At 51.8% G+C, this 24,523-nt stretch overlaps 1 protein-coding gene across 2 annotated transcripts in view; it reads right to left on the bottom strand.

The window, feature by feature from the left end:
* CDH4 (cadherin 4, type 1, R-cadherin (retinal)) overlaps nucleotides 1-24,523 on the bottom strand; it is a 501,882-nt gene that overhangs the window by 89,726 nt on the left and 387,633 nt on the right. For both annotated transcript variants that reach the window (XM_011992340.1, XM_011992341.1), the window contains exon 4: nucleotides 3,616-3,771. In XM_011992340.1, coding sequence (XP_011847730.1) covers nucleotides 3,616-3,771 — 156 coding nt within the window. The remainder of the gene's footprint in view (nucleotides 1-3,615; nucleotides 3,772-24,523) is intronic.

Below are 24,523 nucleotides of genomic sequence, written 5' to 3'. Positions count from 1 at the left end.
AGCTACTTGGGAGGCTGAGGTGGGAGGATTGCTTGAGCCTGGGAGGTTGAAGCTGCAGTGAGCTGAGATTGTGCCACTGCATTCCAGCCTGAGTGACAGAGCGAGACCCTGTCTCAAAAAACAAACAAAAGAAAAACAAAAGAAGGGAAGGGAACACGTGTGCAGAAGTGTCTGCACAGTGACAAGCCACGAGGGTGCTGGGACAGGTGGGTCTGACTTTTCACTAGCAGCTCCCCCCACCCCCTGCCTGGGCTCCCTCATCTTCCTCCACAGCCAGCTCAGGTGGGGAGTGCGGGGGGCCTCAGGGCATCCGTGGTGAGGGACAGGAGTCTTCGGGGGCACCTCAGCTTCCCCTGCAGGTGTGGGACCCAGGCTCCTGGTCCCCACCAGCCTGTGACCCCCATCTTTCTGGGGGTTTGCTGCAGGACCATCTACCTTTCCTGGGTAGAGGCTGGTGCTGAGCAAGGCTCTGCATATGCATCAGGCAGAAAGAATAAACAGATGAATGGAGATGTGTGCGGTGGTTTGGATGTTCTGTCCCCTCCAGATCTCATGTTGAAATGTGCCCTCCAGTGTTGGAGGTGGGCCTGGTGGGAGGTGTTTGGGTCATGGGGGTGGATCCCTCGTGGTAATGTATGAGTTCCTGCCCTGAGTGCACTCCAGGGCTCGTTGTTTAAAGAGCTTGGCACCTCCGTCCCTCTCTCTCTCTTACTCCTGCCATGTGGGACGTCTGCTCCCCTTCGCTTTCTCCCATGAGTGGAAGCTTCCTGAGGCCTCCCCAGAAGCAGATGCTGGGGCCACACTTCCTGTACAGCTTGCAGAACCATGAGTCAAATAAACCTCTTTTCTCTCTATATTACACAGCCTCAGGTATTTCTTTACAGCAATACGAAAGGGCTAACACAGCATGTTTGCACCATATGTTCACACAGTATGTTTGCACCACATGTTTACACAGCGTGTTTGCACCACATGTTTACACAGTGTGTTTGCATGGCATGGCAGGAGATGGTGGGGGCGCTGGATTCCTCCCCAGTGCCAGCTACTGTCTCTGCACATGGTGGGTAGAAAATTTCTACCTGTGCATGAGAGGAGGACCTTGGGAATGAATCACAGAGGGGTGGGTGACCCAGATCCCCGCAGTGCCCATTCCAACCTCTGGCCCTGCACACCTGGACCCCTGCTGTGGGCAGAGCTCCCAGGTTGGGTTGCAGGCTGTGCCTTAGGCTTCAAGGTGCATGGAGGGGGCACTGTCCAGCGGTGGCCCTGGAGGTCCCTGTCCCCTAGCCGTGCTGTGTGCAGAGGTAGCTGAGCCCTGAAACCTTTTCTGGGGAGTCGGTGGGAATGCCAAGGCTGCCTCTGGTGAGAATCCACGGAGGAGACACAGCTCATCGGGGATGCTGCAGGGAGGGCCAGCTCTGAGCTCCAGATTTCCAGGAGGAATTACAAGATGAAATGGAAGGAGGAGGCCTCCTGCTGGTGCAGGTCACCCAGGAATCACTGTGCATTCAGCAAGCGCTGGGCCCTGAGTCCTCCTGCAACAGGCACCTGGTAGCCCTACAGCACTCCTGGTGCCCCTCAGATGCCCCAGCCAGCACCCACAGGCTGCATCTGCGATGCCACACCAGGGAGAAGTGGGCTGACCCAGCTCCAAGTCTGCCTTGGTTAAAAAAACAAGACAGAAACACGTGTCAGGAATTCACAGAGCTGAAGGACTGGCTCCCCTGCCCCACATCGAGATCTGGCAAAGGCTGGAGTCAAGTCTCTGTCTCTGAATCTGTCTCTCACGGTCAGTCTCTCCATTCCTGTCTCTAGGTCTCTGTCTCTGTATGTCTCTCACGGTCAGTCTCTCCATTCCTGTCTCTAGGTCTCCGTCTCTGTATTTCCTGTGTCTCTTCTCTGTCTCCTATGTCTCTCTCTGTGTCTCTGTCTCCCTCTCTGTCTCTGTGTGCATGTGTCTGTGTCTCTCCCTAAGTCCTTGGTCTGTAGCTATTTCTTGGCAGTAAGGGCTGTTGAGTTCCGATTCCTGAGCCTGTTGTAGACGCGTGTTGACGGCAGCCCAAAGCCCGTTGTGGGAGCCAGCAGCCATGCTGAGGGCCACTCGCTTGCTGCACAGTCTGTGGGCATCAGCTGGAGTCTCTGGTTGGTTCTGTGGTTCTGCCCCGGCCACTCCTGGAGGGCCCAGCACATGAGGCCCAGGCACTGTCAAACAGGTCTCCCCAGCACCTAGCCAAGGTGTGAGCCTTCCCAGGAGGCAGCCGTGAGGGACTGATAAGGCCCCAGTGCAGATGGGGGTGAGGGCAGCCACCTCCCAAGTGGGCTCCCCAGGATCCATCCAGCTCCGCCCCTGCTTCAGACGGTGCCTCAGGGGCTGTCAGGGAGGCCCCTGTGGCCAAACAGCTAAACCGACCTTCTCCCATCAACACCCTCCCTTCTCTGAATGCTTAGTGAGTCCCCCGAAGGCCAGGTTCTGTTCTTGGCCCTGAGATCTGCCATGGACAAGCTGGAGGATCCCTGCCCCTGTGCAGCCTCCTTCTAGAGTGAGATGGAAAGAACGAACCCCAAAACAAATAGCTGCAGACGTGAGAAGCTGCAGGGTTGGGCCCTGTTCGGTGCCACTGGCTGAAGCCCAGCGAAGGTAGAGCTGAGCAAGGTGACACTGCCAGGCAGGGCTGAGTCTTTCATAGTTGTTCCCGAGTTACTACAGAGGAGCACACGGCCCTGACAGCACGGGCTTGTGCTGAACGCCTCACCCGGGTTAACCCTGCAGTCCTCAGAACAAGCCCATGAGGAGGAACAGGGACTGAGGCCAGGAGAGGCGACATCATTTGCCCAAGAGCTCACACCTGGCCAGGGGCAGGTCTGGGTGTGACCCTCGCGATCTGGCTCCAGCCTGTTCTGCGCTGCTGGTGCAGCCTTCACCTACACACGATGGACAGCCCTGGACCCTGAGGTGGAGGGATGTGCACCTGTCGCTGCTTTCACCGCGGCCCAGGCCCCCTCCTCTCAGCCAGGGTCAGTTCGGCCTGGGAGGAGAAGGCCCGCCCCCCGGAAGCTGAGGCCGCAGCCCCATCTCTTTCCGTGCACAGCCCGCGACAGGGAACCAGCGCGGTTCTCCTTTCAGAGGCTCTTGCTGCTGCGAGAGATGTCAGAGGAAATGAAAAGCCTGCAGGACGCATGTCCCAGCCTGGAGAGGGTGGGAGGGACAATGGACCGTGCTTCAGAGAAAGGGGCCAAGGGCAGCATGAGGGGCCCCGAGGGAGCATTGCAGCTCCCTGACTCCCTGCCCCACAGAGCCGTCCAAAGCAGACCAGCTGGATGGAGGCCTTCTAGACCAGTGGTTCTCCCAGTGTGGGCCCAGGCCTGACTTGCATCCTGGGGAGTGTGTGAAATGCAGTTTCCCAGGTCTGCCCTGGGCCCACCCTGGAGAGACGGGGGACAGTGCCCAGCAACCTAGACTTTCCCCAGCTTCCCAGGATTCTGCTCCAGGTCAAAGTTGGAGCGCTACCTATAGAATTAGGACAGGCATGGCCCAGCTGGGGGCACCTGCCAAGGCCTGGTGGGGCTGAGATCGCCACCCCAGGGCCCGGTTCCCACCTGGGTGTGGACACTCACGTGGTAAGAGGCATGCTCCTCCCGGTCCATGGGCCGCGTGACGTACATCCGGCCGGACATGGAGTCAATGCTGAAGACCTCCATGGGGGGCTGGTCGGCGCCCACTCCCGTGATGCTGTACCGGATGGGGATGTCATTGTCTTTGTCGGACCGGATCTGAAAGGCAGGAGCACAGCGAGAAGAGGTCAGACTGTGGTGAGGTGAGGCCCGGGGCCCTACCTCTGACGTTCATCCCCTCCCATGAGTTCCTCGAGCTCGACCATTTTGAGGTACGATGGGGACCACAGCTGATCTTTCGTCCACTTTGGGAACTGGAAGGATGATCGACGGTCAGGGTTTTACTGAGAGCTGCCGACGGCAGGTCCAGGGCCCGTCAGTAATAGGGAAGTGCAGGTCTAATATTCCGAGTTCAGCAAACACACCGAGAACGCGGGACGCCTGGCAGACATCCGCAGCACAGGTGAAAACAATGGAAATGATGGTGTAAAATGGCCTCATGTTCTGACGTCAAACCCAGGATGAGACAAAGGCAAGAAAATGAGCAACCTCCACAGTGAGAGAAAAGACTAGGACCCAATGCATGTGTGCCCCAGCCTTTCTAATTGTTTAGAAAACAATTTAATGATGGTTATCTGGGCCCCAAGTCCAAAGGAAGCTAGAAGAGGCCGCTAACTGGGGGAGGAAATGGAACGACACAGGCAGACATGAAACTCTTGAGTTTTACTTGGGATGGGGAAGGGTTAGGCAAAGGCTTCATTTTGTTTTTGAGCAGAGAGTGAGATTCACACAAGTTTTGGAGAAACAGAAAGGACCCTGGTAGCATTAAAAACAAGATGCACGTCTTTCGCTCCATTGAGGCGAAACCTCCTGTAATGGGGAGGGGGACTTGGTGGTCACCAGCCCACCACAGGTGAGTGGCACTTCCCAGAGCCTGGGGGTCCCTCAGGGAAGTGCGAGAGGCCACGGGGATTTGAAAGGTGAAATCGAGAAGGTGGAGTGAATGGATTTGCATTCAACTTTGAGCATGTCTTTAGACCACACGACTTTTTTTCTCAAAGTCCACAGGACCATCACATTTCATAATACAGTGGGCCGCAGTGAAAACCCCCCAAAATACCCCCAAAACAAAATGGAACAGGACTTTTTTTTTTTTTTTAGAGACAGGTCTCACTCTGTCACCCAGGCTGGAGTGCAGTGGGGCAATCATAGCTCACTGCAGCCTTGACCTCCTGTGCCCAAGCCATCCTCCCACCTCAGCCCGGAGCAGCTGGGACTACAGGTGGCGGCAACCACGCCCGGCTAAATTCTGAAATTCTTTTGTACAGACAAGGTCTCACTAGGTTTCCCAGGCTGGTCTCAAACTTCTGGCTTTAAGCGATCCTCCCACCTGGGATCCTCCCAAAGCGCTGGGATTACAGGTGTGAGCTGCCGCATTCGGCCTGACTAGGACCTTCAACTGAAATGATGCAATTAAAAGTTAATAATAAAACTGAAAAAAGACCTTTTAGAAACCTGAATGACACTGCAAAATAACCATTGGGTCAACAGGAACCAAAGTTATTTTTAGAGGCTTTTAAAAATATTTCTTTTGTTTAATAATAACATAACTACGTGACTGTGATACAGTGAAACCCAGAGATTGAGTCCCTGCAAACCCATAACCTTGAATGTTTTCATAATCAAAATGGAATTACAGCCAATGAACCAAGCGCTCAACCCCACAAGGAAAGGAACGAGAAAGCAGGAAGCAGCAGACACCAAAGTCATCAATAGATATGACACAGAAAGAATCTGAAGACAGAAAAATCCGGACAACGATAGATTCCAGAGCTGTAGTTAGGTGAAAAGTCCTCAGGAAACTGCTGCGTCTTTGATAAACGTCAGAGAAAAAAGATAAGATTTTTTTTTTAAAGCATTTTCTTTGCTATATGTTATGCAAGCACAGGTGAAAATTGTTATGAAATTGATTATTTTTTGAGAAAATATACAATTTTAAACTTGACTAGCAGAGAACACACACCTGGAGATACCGTATGACTTCAGAAAATTCCTCTTAAAAGAGCTCAAGACAGGTCAGCTTGCCCTGGAATTTCCTGAAACTTTTCCAGAGCAGAGAACGAGAGAGAAAAAGCAGCCCCCTCGGTTTTACGAAGCTTGCAGACCTTGAAGTGCAGATGCATTCTGAATTCTGATGACACACAGTGTGACCACTGCAACCACCCCACGTGTGGCCTCGGTGTCACACCCAGCAGATGCCAGCGAGCGGATGCAGCAGCGACTTCCAAGCCTGCTTCATCGTGCCTGAGTAGCACTTATCTCAGAGACAGAGGGCTGGCTTCTCACCAGGCATCTCATCTCTGCAGCACGATGACAATCATAGGCGAGCCTTCGGAGAGGCTCAAAGCATGTTTGATAGAGTATCCCTTCCAGCTTAATTCGTATCAAAGAAAGCAAGTCATCCCCTGGAAAAACTCCAATTTGTAGAGAATTCAGCCTGATGGAGAACATCTTTCTAAAACCAGCATTTAGCATTTGCACACCAGAGCTGTTCCTATGTGCAGAAGCGCGGTGCCCGGCACAACGGCCACCCCAAGACTGTCTCATGTCGTAATAGCAAAAAAGCTGTTTTCCGTATAGGAAGAGGGAGATGCTGTTTCCATCATAAAGGCGCCATGGGGGTCAGTGCCAATGGGGGGCTGCTCATGTGCTGGGAGACACCGCCAGGAGAGGAGGCCTGCAGGCCCGTGGTGTGTGCATGCATGCGCACACACTCACACACACTCCTGTGCACATGTGCGTGCACACATACACACACTCCTGTGCACATGTGCACACACCCGCAGGCCGTGAGGAGCATCTTTGTTCCGCCCCCGCAAGGCACCTCCTTACTTTCATGATCAGGTAGGGCCCTTTCCGGGCTCTGCCCTGAGCCGCACACACCAAGCAGGGCTTCCGAGACAGCGACCGAGGGAAGGGCGGGTTTGGGCCCCTCAGCGGTCGACGGGAAAAGCTTCCCACGAAGCCATAATCACCCCTCCCTCTACTGCCCAAGGCCACCAGCAACGGTGTTCCTGCAGGCCTTCCATGGGCAAGGCCCATCTCTTCTCCACCCATGGAGAGTTTTCACCAAGTTTGGTCACCAGGGTATATGGGGCAACGTCTAGACAGAGAGGAGGAACGCCCCTTCCTGTCCCCTCCAACGACTTGTCCCTTGGGGTGGGAGAAAGGTTAAGAGAACACATTCCCAGGAGAGCAGACAGCTGAGGTGGAGTACGGAGCCCACCAGTCCTGCCGTCCTGGAGCCCGGCGCTTCTCCGAGGGCTGATGGGTATGGACGCTGCTTTGGCTTTGGGTTAGGAGAAGGGCACTCGGAGCACACAGTAGGCCCTCGAGTGGCTGAGTGGCACTGGGCTGAGGAGAACACACGGAGCCAGGTCCGGTCTTCTGGAGGCAAGGGACGGGGAGGCAAGGATGGATTGTAGGCGTGAGGGCTGGGGCCTGCAGCAGTCGGAAGGATGGATTACAGATTCACTGTGTACTATTGCTAGCTTGGACGGACCAATCCCTCTTCCACAGGGAAATTTAATGAGGAGAAAAAAATCCACCACCTATTTAAAGAGAATTTTGTTTTCAAGGAAGACTCATTACGTTTTGGCCATCAGGCCACATTTGCTTATTCTCCAGGCCCGTTTGGCGGCCTCTGAAATACGGCGGGCAGCGAGCGGCTGCGGGTGGTGTGGTGTGTGTCTAGGGGCTCTGAGCATCGGCTCTCAAAATGCTCTGAATTCTCCCACAATTTACCATATTAAGAAGAAATACTGTGCGAGTGAATCCACCAGATCAGGGGAGAGCAGTTTTCCCCTTGATTTGTGTCTGGCAAATGAGACAGACACCGCAGAAGCCCACGATGGGCCGTGAAGAGAGAGCACAGACGGGCCTCCGCCGCGCCGATCGCCTTAGGATGCCGCGGAGACCCACGCGCTTCCGCATTTGTCATTAGAGGACAGAACAGATGGTGAAAGGTTAGTTTAAAGTGATGTCTACATTAAAATAACTACGGGCTCCGCGATAGCGTTCACCCAGGGCCTTCTGCTTCGAAGGCTGGTTCTCGTCCTCAGAAATGGCCGGATGACACGGAAAGTTCTGGCAGAGTCTCCCCCGGGGAGGAGGATTTGCCTGATTTCAAATGAACTTGAAACTGGAGAAAAGTCACCCTGTGTGGTTTTGAATCGCAGACACCTTGGAGGTGGAGTCCCTAAGCTTTCAAGGGCGGAAGCTGGGGAGTTACACCCAGATTCCAGGGGAGGGAGAGACCCACCCATCCGGAAGGCCCCTGCACCAGGGCCTCCTGCCAGCCAGAGCTGTCCCCGAGCACGTGCACGGTCGGGAAGGTCTCTCTCGTCAGCTCACAGACGAACACGGGCACTCTCAGAATTAGGGCTTTTCCCACAAGTGACACCCCCTCAGGTTGTTGTTGTACATCAGGATAAGGACTGCCGGGGAGAGAAAGGTCTGGGAGACCCCTCGGGGCACTGGGCAAGGAAGGCCTTGGAGAAAGTCAGGGTCAGAATGAGTCAGTGAGTCACACACACACACACACTACACACATACACACCACACAAGCACACAATACACCCATACACAAACACACATACATGTGCACATACATACGCACACAACACACGTACACAAACACATAATACACACAAACACACATGCTTACACACAACACACATACATGCACACACATGCACACACAACACATAAATATACTATACACATACATGTACACACAACACAAACACACTAAATACACATACATAAACACACAACACGCAAATACACAATACACACAGACACTATGCACACAAACACACCAACATGTACACATGACAAACACAGACATGCATACACAGTACACACACACAACACACAACATACACTCAATACACAAACATACACAAACACACAAACGCCACACACACGCACATATGCACACACGCGATACACGTACACAAGTACATACACACAAACACAAATACACACATACAAACACATGCACACATAACACACAATACACATACACACACACTCAACACACATACATGCACACACATGCACAGTGCACCCATACACACACACCACACACACACAGTCAATACACATACAAACATACACAAACACAAATATACATACGCACGGATACACACACACAGAACATAATACTCATGCACACACACACACTCCCCAACACATAGCCGGTGGGATATCCTTTCAGAATGGGAAGGGGTGCCATGGGCTTTGCCCTGCCACTCATCAAGCCTCCCTTGCTTCCTGTCCCAGCATTTTAAAGATGCTTTTAAAATCTTCTGGATCAAGTTCTTCCAGCAGGATGTAATTCTTCAGCGAAGTGTTTCCGCTTTCTCCTTCTGTGATATCAAGCCCAGAGATGTTTCCAGGAAAACAGATCGCAGGCCCTCGCCTTTGCAGCCTGTTGGGGGTTCTGACCTGCCTGGAGCAGTTCCCCTCTCTATCGAGTAAAAGCTCCGGATGGTGTCAGCAGGTGCCGTGGCCGTCCTGCCCCATCCCGAAGGCACAGGAGTCAGGCAGGCGGACTTGCACTTGGCCTGCTGAGACAGGCAATTTCTTTTCTTTTCTTTTCCTTTCTTCTCTTCTCTCTCTCTCTCTCTCTTTTTCTTTCTTTCCTTTCTTTTCTTTCCTTCCTCCCTTCCTCCTTCCCTCCCTTCCTCCTTCCCTCCCTCCCTCCCTGACAGGGTCTCACTCTGTCACCCAGGCTGGAGTGCAGTAGTGCGATCTTGGTTCACTGCAACCTCCACCTCCTGGGTTCAAGTGATTCTCCTGCCTCAGCCTCCCAAGTAGCTGGGACTACAGGCACCATCCCCCACCCACCACACGCAACTAATTTTTGTATTTTTAGTAGAGATGGGGTTTCACCATGTTGCCCAGGCTGGTCTTGAGCTGCCCAACCTCAGGTGATCTGCTCACCTCAGCCTCCCAAAGTACTGGGATTACAGGTGTGAGACCACGCCCAGCTGAGAGAGGCCATTTTCTTTCTGAGTCTCATAGGAGCCTGGAGGGAAGAAGGCGACTCGCCCATTTGCACCTGTAGCTTCCCCATGGCCCTGGCCCATGCTCCCGCTTGAGCTTCTTGGTTTTCTTGCCGACAACATCAGGGTTTTCTCAGGGTTTCTGTCTGTTCTGCCTGCATTGCACAGCTGGGGCCTCCCTACATCCCTACCTCCTGCCTTCCTCTCCACACCCTTCTCCAGGCCCTAGGAACACACACGTGGCTGCTGGTCCCCAGGGATGGCCTGTTGGTAGGTAGGGCCCAGCAGTTCCTGGACAAACAAGTGAAACAAGGAAGGCAGCCCAGGGGGCAGGGCAGACAGGCAGACAGGCAGACAGGCAGGTAGACTGTCCTGGTCACTCAGCTGCATAGGGAAAACCAAGGCTGTCCTGGCCCTAGGCAGGCCTCCCCGGAGCAGAAAGGGCCACCCCGAGACCCAGAGGAAGAGACAGTGAGCAGGCAGAGAAAGGTGGGGATGGAGGTGAGGGCTTGGGGAGTGATTGGAGAGAATGTGGGAGCCTCTGCACCAGGGAAAATGAACAGGAAGGGAGGCCACAGAGAAGGGAGACAGGAGGGAGGAAGAGAGGTGTGGCCGACCCAGCAACCTGCAGAGGGCCGGCCTGGATGATACATGGGTCCCAGAGCACAAGGAAGAGGAGGAAGCAGGCTCCTGGAGGCTGGGGAGGATTGGGGAGGGACAGACCCACGGGGGGTGCTCCGTTCTCCCCTCACCATGGCGTCACTGAGGCTTCCCAAGGTTGGTTCTCAGCCTGCTTCTCACTGTGTCTGTCCTGGGCTCCTTAGGGCAAATCACAGTTCCCAGACTTATGTGTCCTTACCACAGCTTCAGAAGCCTCCTCATTCGCCCTGAAGCAGGCACAGAAAGGAGACCCAGGAACCTCCACCCCCTACCCCTGGAATTCCTTAAGGGACCATTGAAAAAAATCCCAGTGCGCCAGCCCCACCTGACCGTCTCACCCGGCCCATTCTGAAGACGGAGCGACGGAGGCCCAGAGAGGCTGAGGGACGTGATGAAGGTTCATGAGTAAATGACGACCCGGGCAGAGTTCCCAGCTCCTGTCTCAGTGTCTCGTTGCCCGCCTAAGCAGCCTCTGAGAGCAGGAAGGGGGCAGAATATTTCCCTCCCTGTGGGCAGAATATTTCCCTCCCTGCCATCCACAGGGTCCGAGTGTCTTCTCAGGGCCCCTGGACGCTCCACAGCAGACGACCATCCTGGCCCCTTCTCTCACCCCAACCAGCTCTACAGATGAAGCTTTGGGGGATGCCAGTGATAAGTGAATCCCTATTTTTTTGAGACAGGGTCTTGCTCTGTTGCCCAGGCTGGAGTGCAGTGGCATGATCACGACTCACTGCAGCCTTGAACTCCTGGGCTGAAGTGATCCTCCCAGGTCAGCCTCCTGAGTACCTAGGCCCAGAGTGTGTACCACCACGCCTGGCCAATTTTTAAATTTGTTGTAGAGATAGGGTTTCACTATGTTGGCCAGTCTGGTCTCAAACTCTTGGCCTCACATAACCTTCCTGCCCCAGCCTCCCAAAGTGCTGGGATTACAGGCATGGGCCAGTGTGCCAGGCCCCCCCACTCACACTTTTAAAAGTCTCTCTCCAAGGTCCTGGACTAGAACTTCACTTCAATGGAAAGTGATTATAAAATTATAACCCTGTGCTGTGTGAGATTCTTCTAGGTTGATGCAAAGTGTAATTCCAAAGCCCTTGCCACGGTGCTGGATAACCAGCAAGATTCTGCGACGTGAAACCTGTTTTCATACAATAAATGGGACAAATGTGGGGCTGGGTAAGTGTTCTTACTTGTTTTCCCCCCTACTCTTCCTTGATTCTTGAACATTACTTAAGAGGCTTGAAGATGTTTGTATTTCTTGCATTTTCTGAAATACTTTTCATGCATGATGAAATTCAGCCTTCGATTACTTTCAATTAGGTTCTTGTAATGAGCAGAAAAGCCCGGGATGTGATGTGAGAGGTCATTTGTTGTGTGACATTGACACCTTCCTACGGAACTGTTCACACACACTTTGAGTTTTAGCAATGATAAAAAGCCCCTCAAAGTCATATGAATGCTAATAAAAGGCATGAATATGTTCTCACAGATTTGCCCGGTGGGGAATCGTGAATTAGCTCCTTCTCAAAAATGCCCTTCAGGTTGCATCAAATTAACAGAGAGAGGCACCTCCTGAATTTTTGGCGGTGGTGGCTCTGCTGGAAACAAAGGCCTAGTTTTCTCCGGGGGCGTCATTGTTCTCCCATGGTGAGTGGTCCTGGGAATACAACCGAGGTGCCTCACCCTCCCTGTAGCCGATGGGCAGGCCCAGGAGCTAAGCTGCGTCGATCAGCTTCTCTCACCAATGTGGATCCGGAGTCAAGCATGAGTCCAGCGTGGGCCCTTCCTTGCAATGCCAGAGCCCGGTCAAGACCCAGAGCCCTGGGGTCACCCAACTGTCCGGCCTTCCCCTCCAGCCTGTGAGCAGCCAGGGTCCTTCTGGCCGGGTCCCTCTGCTCGGGACAGTCGGAGTTTGCAGGTGCAGCAAGTGCAAGCCTCTGCCTAACCTGGTGCTGTCTGGGGAGCACTTAACACAGAGCCCGGCAGGAGAGAGCGGACTGGGGGGCGACCTGACTGCAGCGCTCAGGGCCGGACCTCAGCCACAGAGAGGCCCACGTGGACCTCTGGACCCCTGTGTCTCGGGTTGGGGTCCCTGTAAACAGAGCCCAAGACAGGGATTCTCGTACGAGTGATTGACTAGGGAGAGCCTCTAGAACCAGCGGGAGGGACGAGTGATGTCTCAGCCTGGGTCATTCAGCCTCACCCCACGGGAAGCCCTGGTGTATGAACTGAGCCTTGAGGCCAGGAGGCTGCCTCTGTGGGCCGACCCTCCTCCCAGGCACCTCCCAGCACAGCTGCTGCCCTCAGCCCCACTCCGTCTTCTGGGAGGTGTCTGCTGTGAATCATGAGCAAAGCAAGTCGACCTCATGATGGCAGGGGCTGGGTGGCTGGCTCCCAGGGGACCTGGCTACACTAGCAGTGCCCACTACACCCAGTGGAATTGTCATCCAAGCCCTTGTCATGGCCAGCTATTTATTATTATTATTATTATTAAGAACACTGGCCAGCACAATGGCTCACACCTGTAATCCCTGTACTTCAGGAGGCTGAGGCAAGAGGATTGCTTGAGGCCAGCAGTTCAAGACCAGCCTGGGCAACATAACCTGTCTTTAAAGACAATAAAAAACAAATAAAAAACAACTTAGTTGGACATGGTGACACATGCCTGTAGACCCAGATGCTCAGGAGGCTGAGGCGGGAGGATTACTTGAGGCCAGGAGTTCAAGACCAGCCTGGGCAACACAGTGAGCCCACATCTCTCTAAAACAAAACAAAACGAGACAAAAAACGAACACTATTTTCTTATTTTGTTGCCTGCCTTCTTTCTGTCTCGCCCACTGGACTGTAGGCTCAGGAAGCTGGTCTATGACGACGCAGTCCCAGCCTCCAGCGGTGCCTGGACAGCTGCTCAGAAGAGTGAGAGATTCTTGTTTGGGGAAGATCTGAGGCATCCAAGGAGCTCCTTGAACTTGATGGCTAACAAGGGCTGTCACTGCACAGAAGCCAGAGTGGAGGCAGCTTCTCCTTCTGACTCGGGCTAGGAATAGCTCTGACTGTCAGGGAGCCACACAACTAAAGCCAAGTCCAAAGCCGAGACGGGTTCTTTGTTGTTTCAGCCTGAGGGGCCGAGACTGCGGGGATGGGCAGCGCGAAGTGACAACCTGTAGTGCGGCGTGTTCGCCCTCAGAGGTGTCGCCCATGCCCTCCCCTGATTAGTCCCTGTCATTTTCTGGCTCCAACATGAGAAGTCAGGAGTCTCGTCAGAAAACCTTCATTGATATTTAATGCACGCGTCCCCACCTGCCTCTGGAAGGTCTTGTCACACAATGTCTACTTTCCTCTAACAGGACCTGTCTGCCGCTGTAAATGTGCCACTCCGCTGGGGATAAGGGAGCAGGGTCCTGTCCCTTGGGGGCCGGGCTGGAAGATGCAGGGAGCTTAGACCCTGCCTGGGCTGGAGCACAGGTGCAGGGGTGGTAGGAATCCAAGGGGGCCAGAGTCCAGCAGAAAAGATGGAGGCCAGACCCCGGACCCCAGGCCCCAGATCCCAGTCAGTTATGAGGGCTGAGTATTGTGCTCGGTCACTCATGGGGGCTGAGTGCTGTGCTCGGTCACTCGTGGGGGCTGAGTGCTGTGCTCGGTCACTCGTGGGGGCTGAGTGCTGTGCTCGGTCACTCGTGGGGGCTGAGTGCTGTGCTCGGTCACTCATGGGGGCTGAGTGCTGTGCTCGGTCACTCGTGGGGGCTGAGTGCTGTGCTCAGTTATGAGGGCTGAGTACTGTGCTCAGTCAGTCACAGGGTCTGGGTCCTGTGCTCAGTCAGTAATGAAGGCTGAGTAATCTGCTTAATACTGTGGGTTGAATACTGAGCTTTGTCAATAAATGAGGGCTGAGTACTGATCTTTGTGAATAAATCTGGGCTTTTTGTGTTGTCAACAATGAGACCTGAGTACTACGCTATGTCACTAAATGTGGGCTGAGTATTGGTTTAATCATTAATTTAATCAGTAATAATGCCTGAATACTATGTTTGCTGTCTCCCCAAGAGAGCTCCGCACACTAGTAGACACACAGAAAGTGCTCTGCAAACCAGAGTGGATGATTGAATGAAACAAGGGACAAGGGACAAGAAATATCTGTATATCCAGCCTGGAGGTCCCAGACCACAAGAATAAAAGGATTTAATTTAGGTGTTTACTGCATGATGGCATATTTAGGTCTTGTCCATTGGAAGCGTCAGAAATCCCACTGTAACTGGCTTAAGCAAAAAGGCAATGTACTGGCTGCTATCCTGAAGTGGTGTGGGTTTCAGGCATGGCTGGATCATGCGGGCTGAGTACTGTGCTCATTCACTCATGGGGGCTGAGTACCATGCTCAGTCCATTACGAGGGTGTCCCTTCTGATGGGGCTCTCAGCACTCGCTCAGCCCACCCCTCAGACTCACAGGTACTCTCCCCTTCTGGTGCCTCACACTTCTGTACTTATATCCCATCAGCATAGCAGCCCGAGGGGTAACAGCAATAGGCTGATAGTACAATTGTGACAGTACTAGTAATAGCATCAGTGTCAGGGGCACAGAAATAGAGGTCGTAGAACCAGTGATGATGGTAATGACAATGGATGCTTCCCTAACTAGTTCACAGTGCCAGGCAGTACCCTAGGTGATATGGTTAGGCTTTGTGTCCCCACCTGAATCTCATCTTGATTTGTAATCCCCAGGTGTTGAGAGGGAGACCTGGTGGGAGGTGACTGGATCATGGGGGCGGTTTCCCCCATGCAGTTCTCATGACAGTGAGTGAGTCTCAAGAGATGTGACGGTTTCATAAATGTCTGGCGTTTCCCCTGCTCGCACTTCTCTCCCCTGCTGCCATGTGAAGAAGGTCCTTGCTTCCCCTTTGCCTTCCGCCCTGATTGTAAGTTTCCCCGAGGCCTCCCCAGCCTTGTGGAACTGTGAGTCAATTAAATCTGTTTCCTTTATAAACTACCCAGTCTTGGGTAGTATCTTTACAGCAGTGTGAAAATGAACTAATACACAAGGCACATTACATCCATCCACTCACTTACTCATCACCACAACCCCACAAGGCAGTGCCATTAAAACAGACAAGGCCATTCATATGCAGTCCTTCCCCATTACAGATGAGGAAACTCCAGCACTGGGAGGTTGAGTCACTCACCCAAGATCACACAGCTCACAAGCCCTTCAGCTGGGATCCAGAACCCAGGTGTCCTGGCCCCAATGCCCCTGCTCTGACTCACCAGCTCCCTGCCTCAGTAGGGAAGGTGGCTCTTTCCAGACAGCTCCATCGAATGTCCTGGGGCAGACATTCATTGGATCTTATCCCAACCTTGAAGCAGCTGCCATGGCTGGAGATTGGAACAGGCACATCTACCAGGCCTGGGATGGCAGCAGCATCCACCCAACCTGTAGGACGAGTGGGCAAGGCGGTCCCCCAGCCAAAGGAGATGGAAGGAGGAAATGGACACAGGCAGGCTCCAGCCGCTCCTGCCCAGGCCCAAGGCTCCCAGCCTGTCCTGCCTATCGGGTGCCTGTGCCACATCTCATGGCCATCTGGAAGCCATGAGGCTCTCAGCCTCTGTGGGAATGAAGGCAAACGCTGGAGGGGTGCAGGATTCGGGATTGGGCACACCACGTGCCAGTGACACCTTCTCCCCTTAACGCTGGGAATCCCACTGCACGGGTGGTATGCTGTGGAGGAATCCCTGTTCCCCAACCCAGCCCAGGAGTCTGGAGGGACCCCATGGGGGTGTGCACGGTGGGCCTGGGGTCCTGAGGGGGAAAGGGCTGCACTGTGGCCTGCTGGACACTTGCTTTGTTCGGCATCAAAGTTTGATGAGGACAGAGATCTGCTGTGTGGTTCAGGAGAAGCATAAGAGCAGAAGTTAGTGAAAAGCTGGTATTAATGGAAGGTCAGGGAGTGGCACATTTGGGGTGTCAGGCCTGGCCATGGCCAAGGGATTCACCCGTCCTGGAGGGTATGCAGCCTCCGCAGGTGCAGGGATTTGAGCACAGGCCTTGCTAACCAAGGCCTGGGGCTCTTCCCTTGAGAATTTACTACTCGCTAAAATGGACAACTTTTTACAAAGAAATGGCTGTTTCTCATTTGGAATTCAGCCTGGAAGTGGGCCAGGTCTTTGCTGGTCACCACGAGGACCCATCACCATGATTTATCCTTTTAATTGAAATTTCATGTTCATTTATCCTCAAGTGCAGGGCATGTTCCCAGTGCCAGATGTGGTCAAGGCAGCCACAGGAAGGAAGCGCTGGCCGCCTGGTCTGCCAGGGACAGACGCCAGTGTGAGGCCCGTGAGGGGGGCTGAGAAGATGGATTTCAAGCAAACTCCATTCACAAAAGCTCCCCCAAGAGCTGAGGGCAGCCAGCGCCTCCATGAGGGGCAAGACCCCAGCCCTCTTTCCCAGGGTTCTTCCCTTTCCCTGCCCTCGAGACCTTCAGAGCTCAGCTTCAAACCCCCACTCCAGGAGCCCTCCCAACTGACATTTCAATGTCCTAATTGCAGCAGCAGGTTCCTGCACCATCAACAAACAGGGCGTTGGGATAGAGGAGCGGAGGTGAGCAGTTAGCAAGCTCCTGCAGGTCCGAGAGTCAGCGCACGTGACCAGCAGCAAGATGTTCAGGGGCAAGAAAGGGCGCCCAGAAGCAGAAGTAACTGACCTTGGAGTGAAGCCAGCACCGCCCGCTCCTGCCGCTCGGCAGGGCCTGCCTGCATGGATTCTGGCCTCGGGGGAAGAGCTGAATGGGAGAGGAAGGGGGACCATGTTCATTTCGGTGTCTCTCTGGAGCTCGCGCTAGGGCGTCTGTTGAGATGGGCAAGCTCAGCGAGGGGGAGGCCTGGGAGGTGGGGCTGCTGCAGATTTTCTGGGGCTCCTGTCAGTCCAGCATCAGCCCTACCTCACCAGCATCAGCCCTACCTCACCGGCAACCTGGGCTGGCCAGGTCCTGGGGGTCCTGGGAGGTGGTGGCCCTGGGCCAGACAGCAGAGGCCCTGGGAGGTGCGTGCTGCCCTCCTGAATGCCGGGGGACAGGTGGAGTGCGGCAGGCGGTGGACGTCCAGGGAGGGTCCTGGGGAAGAATGCTCAGGGCCCGCCGTCTCTGAGGCAGAGGGTGTGGATGGACTTGAGTATTCTCCACACAGAACGCTGGGCCCCGGGATGTGCCGTGCCACGCAGGTGCAGGGACGTGGCCTCTGACAAGAGAGGACTCGCTTGCCTCCCTCGGAGCTGCTGGCTAGTGAGAACAGGAGGCACGCTCAATTTCACCTGGGGCGGGGGGCTCCAAGGAGATGGATCTGGGTCATGTGAAGGGGTGTGGGGGTGGGGCATGGGGGTAGAACTGCGGGAGTGGGGTTGGGGGGCAGTCCCCATGAAGGGGCAGGCCATGGAGGCAGGGCTATGGGGGACAGAAAAAAGCTTCAGAGATCTGGGGCCTGCAAGGGTTTCTACAGCATTTAATGGGAGTCTCGGTCAGCTTGCCGAACACATCGAACCACCCACCTGCACTTCCCACACCTGCCTCCCAGCCCCAGGGCCGGCCGGGCAGGAGCCTCGTCCCTCCCACTCCAGCCCCACTAATGATCATTGTCTAGACGTGTTATTTCATTAAATATCACAAAATGGAAATGCTTCATCACCTCTACCTCATTTATCAGGTGGAAAACTTTATGAAGTACAACCTCCCATCACATTACCTGGAGGCACTGGGCATATAGAAATGTCAGGAAAATGCTTAGTTCTTTTGCTTTATTTTCCTGTTTTCAAAATAATAAGTTGGTTACTTAGCTTCCTCAAGGGTGACCCGTGAGATTTATTTATTTGTAAAGAATACTGATGAATCTAACCTACTAGATCTATTTCTATCTGCTGCAATTGCTATACTGAAACGGTTCCATTTTGACCAATGGGAGCATCTTCAAGTTGATTTGGGTGTCCTGTTGGGTGTGACCCTGTCATCTCTGAGTGTTCGTTTGTCTGCTGGTGTGACAAAGTGTTCTGGTCTCATCTTGTACATTTCCTGTGTGGAATTAAAATTTCTTAGAAGTCACAGCCTAGGGTCTTGGGTGTTCAGTGCTATTGGGCTGGTCTTTTATTTCCTTATAATGGATAGAGCTAGGAAACACATTTTTAAAAAAAGATGTCATATATCAGGAGCTCACATTAATATCTAAAACCAAATTGAGGACTACAAAGTAGTAGAAATCATTGATTTCACATCTGTGTCTCCTTTCTCCCATACCAATAATCCTGGTCCTCAATACTTATTCATTTGCTTTATACCACAAGACACAAACAACGTCTCAAAATAGCAATACCAATAAATCACGAACAACATGATTACTGAAAGTAGTTATGATTTTTCTTTTTGGTCTTGGACTATATCCCACCAGGAATATATAAGAAAGATTATCATGTCTTAAAGTCACTTAAAATAATTCCCACCTGTGTAGCAATGTCACCAACTTGATAGACAGACTTGTTGATTCCATTTTGCTTTTGATTTTTAGGGATTGCTTTGTTAATGTATTGTAAAGGATAACTCCGTAAAAATATTTCAAAGTCAAATCCACCGAGGTCTATTCTGAGATGTTCAGCTTCTATTCCTATCCCCTCCATCCTGGCCTCTTCCTTCCCTACATTTGTTCATTTTATATTTATTGTATCATTTTTTTAAAATAAGGAAACATACACACACACACTTCTCCCTTCTTAAACGGTAACAGCTACGCACATTTTCCTCTACCTTGCTCAAAAGCAGAGGTGAGGAGACAGGTAGGAGGGCATGAGGCCACCAGGTGAGCAAGGTCGGCAGTCTGGTGAGTGAATGCTATCCCAGGTCATCAACGTGTCTCGAAGGACCCAGCGCACCCTAATGCATGCAGTAGGTGTGAAATAGTGGCTTACTTAATTCACCCAAGAACAAACATTTGTGGTCTTTGCTGAAAATGTTTCCTTCCCTGGAACACTGACCAGCTTATATAAAATCTCCACCTGTGTTATTCTTGAAACCCCCCGCCCCCATCACCGCCCTGTCTTGTACATGTTCTCCTTAGCACGGGGGCTGGTGGTGCGGTTCTCATAGACACAGTTTTCCTTAAGGGCATCAGCAAGTCCTTCTCTGACAGGGTGGCCCTGGAGCAGAGGCCTGGATGGAGTGAGGAGACAAGCCACGTGGGTGTTGAGGCAAGAGCATTCCAGCCAGAAAAGACCAGGAGTGCCCAGGGAGGCAGAGGCACTGGGTCAGGAGCTTCGCTGGCATGGCCAAGGGGCAGTAAGGAGGCCAGGATGGCAGGTGTGGAGCAAGCAAGGAGGAAGTTCATAGGAAATGGGAGCAGGTTATGCCCAGGAGGCCCAGGAAGACCTCACAGGGACTCTGACTTCCACCCCTGTGAGAAGGGATGATACCATCCAGGAGCTCTGAGCAGAAGGGGCGCTATCTGACGTGCATTCTAGAGGGACCCCTTGCTCTTGCTGTGTGGCCTGCAGGAGGAGTCAAGGGCAGAAGCAGGGAGGACCATGAGGAGGCTGTGGCGATAACACAGGATGGTGGCTGGGGTCAGAGCACACCGTGGCGGTGGGAGATGCGGCCTCTTCTAGATCTATTCGGAAGGTATAGTTGACAAAATCTGGAGACAAATCGGATGTGAGATGTGGGCAAAGAGAGGCATCAAGAAGAGCTCCAAGGTCCTGAGCAGAGCAGCGGGAGGACAGAGCTGCCATTAACTTTGGAGAAGCCCATGGGGAGTGTGAGATGGTGTTGGAGGGAAGTCAGATGTTCAGTTGGACATGACAAGTTTGAGAATCAAGTAGGCAGCTGATCATGTAACAGCAATGCCTTGGAACATGGCAGGTGGGAGTCAGCTCTGAGTCTAGACCAGCTGGGTTCAAATTCTGCCTCCATTTTCTGCCTTGTAATCTTGGGCAAGTCACTTAACTTCCTCTTTGCCACAGTTTCCCCTCTGGTAAATCAGAGATAAAAATGGTCTCGCCCTCCTAAGTTTGGGTGAGTATTAACCGAGATCTTTATGTGAGGCACTGAGAACAGTGCCTTGTCCTTTGTCAGGGCTCAGTAACATTCTTAGGAGGGAGCTTGGTGTTGGGGCAAGAGCTAGATCTATCACTCTGCATTTTGGTGTTATTATAGTTTTTGTTTGTTTATTTGTTTGTTTTTGAGACAGACTCCTACTCTGTTGCCCAGGCTGGAGTACACTGGCATGATCTTGGCTCACTCTGCCTCCTGGGTTCAAGCGATTCTCATGCCTCAGCTTCCTAAGCAGCTGGAACTACAGGCATGCACCATCACGCCTGGCTAATTTTTTGTATTTTCAGTAGAGATGGGGTTTCACCATGTTGCCCAGCTGGTCTCGAACTCCTGGCCTCAACTGATTCACCCACCTTGGCCTCCTAAGGTGCTGGGATTACAGACATGAGCCAGTGTGTCTGGCCTAAAAAGATAGCTTTTAAAGTCATGGGGTGAAGGAATGAAGGAGGGATGAAAGGAAAAAAAAATAATCAACTTAAAAACTATGTAGAGTGAGAAAAATCAACCCATGCCATAAACCCAGTTATCGCTGTGGTTATGGGATAAAGAAAGTGGCCATGGGGTCCCAGAAAGGAGTGAGGTTTGGAAAGACGACCTGAGTTTTCAACACCGTCCTTGAAGAAACCTCGTGCTTCAGCTGTCAACACTCAGAAAATTTAACTTCATTTTGTGGTCTTAGGAGGAGGGTGAAGTCTGTTCTTACAAGGCACATGGCCCAGTATTATTATACAACTTAGTGTCTCCTTTACAGACTAAGCAGGGAAAAGGCTGCAGATGAAAAGGCCTTCACATGAAAGGATTTCCCCCCTCTTCTAGATATCACTACGATTGGATTAAATGTGACCTGGTCCTCTTGTTTGGTACTGACTTACTATTTCTTATCAAGACTTCTTTTCTACCAAGTATTCATGCTGGTTAATTTCAAATAAGTTAATGATGTCAATATTAGAAATACGAACACATGCGTACATAGAATCTTCTATCGGGGCAGACGGCAGTCGGCTCAGCGTACGGAAAAAATGATGGGAATTTCACCTCCTTAGGTGAGACCTGTGACCCTGTAATGACACTTCCCAGGAGTCTCTCTGCTTTAACTCTCACTTGCCTCTCCACCATCATTGATCCACTTAATTCATGTCCCTGGGGTTTGGGGGAGGCACCTTTTTTTTTTTTTTGTATTTTTATCCATCTTTTTAAGATTCAACAGCCAACACTCATCTCAAGCCATACCAGTTATCCATGAATCCAGCTATCCACCAGACACCTGTACTTGACAAGGTGGCAATGGGGATGGCTTCTGAGGACAGTGTAGGAGGGGAGAGGACAGTGTGGGAGTGGATGATGCTGCACTCCAGTGGAAAGTGGGCATGAAACAGCCATGATCCTCAAGCTGTGGTGGACAATGAGGTGGTTTTCCAGGGAGCCTGTTGCTTCAGACATCTGGTAGAAAATAATAACGTAAGAAGAAAATAGGCTGACGTGTTTAACAGTGGCAAACAAAATAATCGTCCTTAGTGACTTTGCTTCCTCCGACAGTTGCTTACCTATCCAAAAGACATTGTCTCTTCCAATCTCAATAAAACACGCCTTTTACACATAAAGAAAGCCACCACACTACATGGTTTTACTACATAGTATTTACCGATAGAGTCTTCCTTTGGCATAACATTTACTTAGCAGAGAACAGCATGTCTTATTTTCTAAATAATGTACACGAACTGGCGACAGAAATGTTCTACACACATATATTCTTGTGCTACCAAAGATTTCAGTGGACACCAAGAGATTTAGCAATTCATTTGGGTTCAGAATATACAAATTCATGGTGAAGATACCAGATCAACAATTATAAGCATGGGTTTGGGATATAAAGAGCTCTGGGTTCAAGTTCTCATCCTGCCACATTTTAGTGTATCTTTGGACAAGTTTTGACTTTCTTAATTCTTGGTCCCCTCATCTATAAAGTGGGTATGACACCTACTGCATGAAAATTCTTGAGAGGATTAAAACAAAGATGTTTGTAACTTAGATGACTCATAGGAAGTGCTCAAGACAAGGTGGCTGCAGCTTTCTCTTCCTCTACCACCATCATCACTATCACCTTCATCATCATCACATTATTATTCACCTTCATCATTGCCATTATCATCACTTTGATCACCACCAACACCATCACCACTATCACCATCAACACCATCATCACTATCACCACCATCTTCATCACCATCATACACTTATCACCACCATCACCATCATCATCACCACCACTACCATCATCATCACCATGATGATCACCACCATGATGATCACCACCATCATCATCACCACCAGCACTATTACCATCAACACCATCACCACCATCACCACTAGCATCACCATCAACACCATCATCATCATCACCACCATCTTCACCATCACCATCACCACTATCATCATCACCACCATCACTACTACCATCATCACCATGATCATCACCACCATCACCATCAACACCATCATCACCACCATTACCAACAACACTATCACCACCATCACCACTATCATCATCACCACCATCACCCGAACATCACCATCATCATCACCACCATCACCATTACCACTAACACCATCATCATCAGCATCATCACTATCACCACCATCTTCATTACCATCACCATCACCATTATCACCACCATCATCACTATCACCACTATCTTCATCACTGTCATCATCACCATCACCATCGCCATTTAAACTGGCCAACGCTGGATAAAGCAGACTGCCCTCAACAGTGTGAGTGGGCCTCATCCAATCAGTCAAAGGCCTGAATAGAACAAAAAGGCCAGCCTTCCACAAGCAAGAGAATTCTCCATCAGTCTTGGGACCGCAACTGTGGCTGCAGATCTTATGACTTACCAGCCTCCATGATCACCCTAGCCAACTCCTTAATTGGAATCTCCTTCTCTCTGCACCTGCATCCCCCAGCTCTGCTTCTCTGGAAGCCCTGGCCAGCACACCCATGCTGGAGGTGACTGCAGGTGCGTTACCTGGGATCTTTGACCTGCTCCTCTGGCAATACTATGTTCACAGATCACGGGAGGAGGGCAAGCCCTGTTGTGGCCGGAGTCTGACCTGGGCTAGGCAGCCCTCGTCCATTAGGGAGAAGGATCAGATGGGCAGCTGGCCGTTTTGATGAACCCAATGCCCTCTGGTGGGCCATGCCTAATGAAAATTGACCTTTTCCCACCCCAAACTCAGTGAGGCCCAGAAGTATTTATGCAGATGCTCCATGGGGAAGCAGGGGCATCGGGGGTGCCTCCAGATGTTCCCACTGACTGCTTTACCCTCAGATGACGCTGCGATGTCCCTCGCCTGGCACCCTCCCCTCCCTGCTGTGTGGCTCTGTGCACAGAGGAGGCACCACGGAATACCTTGTAGATCAATAGCAAGGTCGCCGAACCACACCTTCACTGTGGCTCTCTGCCTCGGAGACCCTGGGAACTACAGGTATATCTGCTACTTTTCCCTTGTTATCAGTTTCATTTTAGCACCATAATAAAAATTCTGATAATCTAAACACAGCAATAGCTCAGCTCTGTAAAAACGACTGTCTCCCATATTATTGCTGTCATCAGAGGTGCGATAATCATACTCACCACACAAGACAAGACGGTTATTGTATTAAAATGAATAAATGACAAAGGTTTTTATTACATGAGCAATTTTTCTAGGCATCGAGATGCTTTTTATGCAGTACTCAAGTAATGAACATATAATTCATCAGCACGTTAGAGCACAGGCCTTAGAGTCTGAAGGCAGAGTTACTGCAAACAAGTAAATAATTAATGAGGTGATGTTTAAAAATAAAAGCACAGAGCCCCACCTTCCTCCTAAAGAAGGAAAAACAAAATCTAGTAACTATCAAAGCCAAAAATCACTTTCAGACCCATCACTTGCTGGGTGGAGCGCTTTCCAGACTCGCTCATGAAGAGCCTGGGGAATCCCGTCTGCACCCGAATCCTGTCTGCACCCCCACACGAGGCGGGGCGGAGCCTGGGGAATCCTGTCTGCACCCCAAATCCCGTCTGCACCCCCACACAAGGAGGCGGGGCAGAGCCTGGAGAATCCC

The sequence above is a fragment of the Mandrillus leucophaeus genome, unplaced genomic scaffold (genome assembly GCF_000951045.1).
Source record: "Mandrillus leucophaeus isolate KB7577 unplaced genomic scaffold, Mleu.le_1.0 Scaffold41, whole genome shotgun sequence".
Taxonomy (NCBI): Eukaryota; Metazoa; Chordata; class Mammalia; order Primates; family Cercopithecidae; genus Mandrillus; species Mandrillus leucophaeus.
The sequence above is the reverse complement of the archived record's forward strand: the minus strand, read 5'-3'. Positions and strand labels throughout refer to the sequence as shown.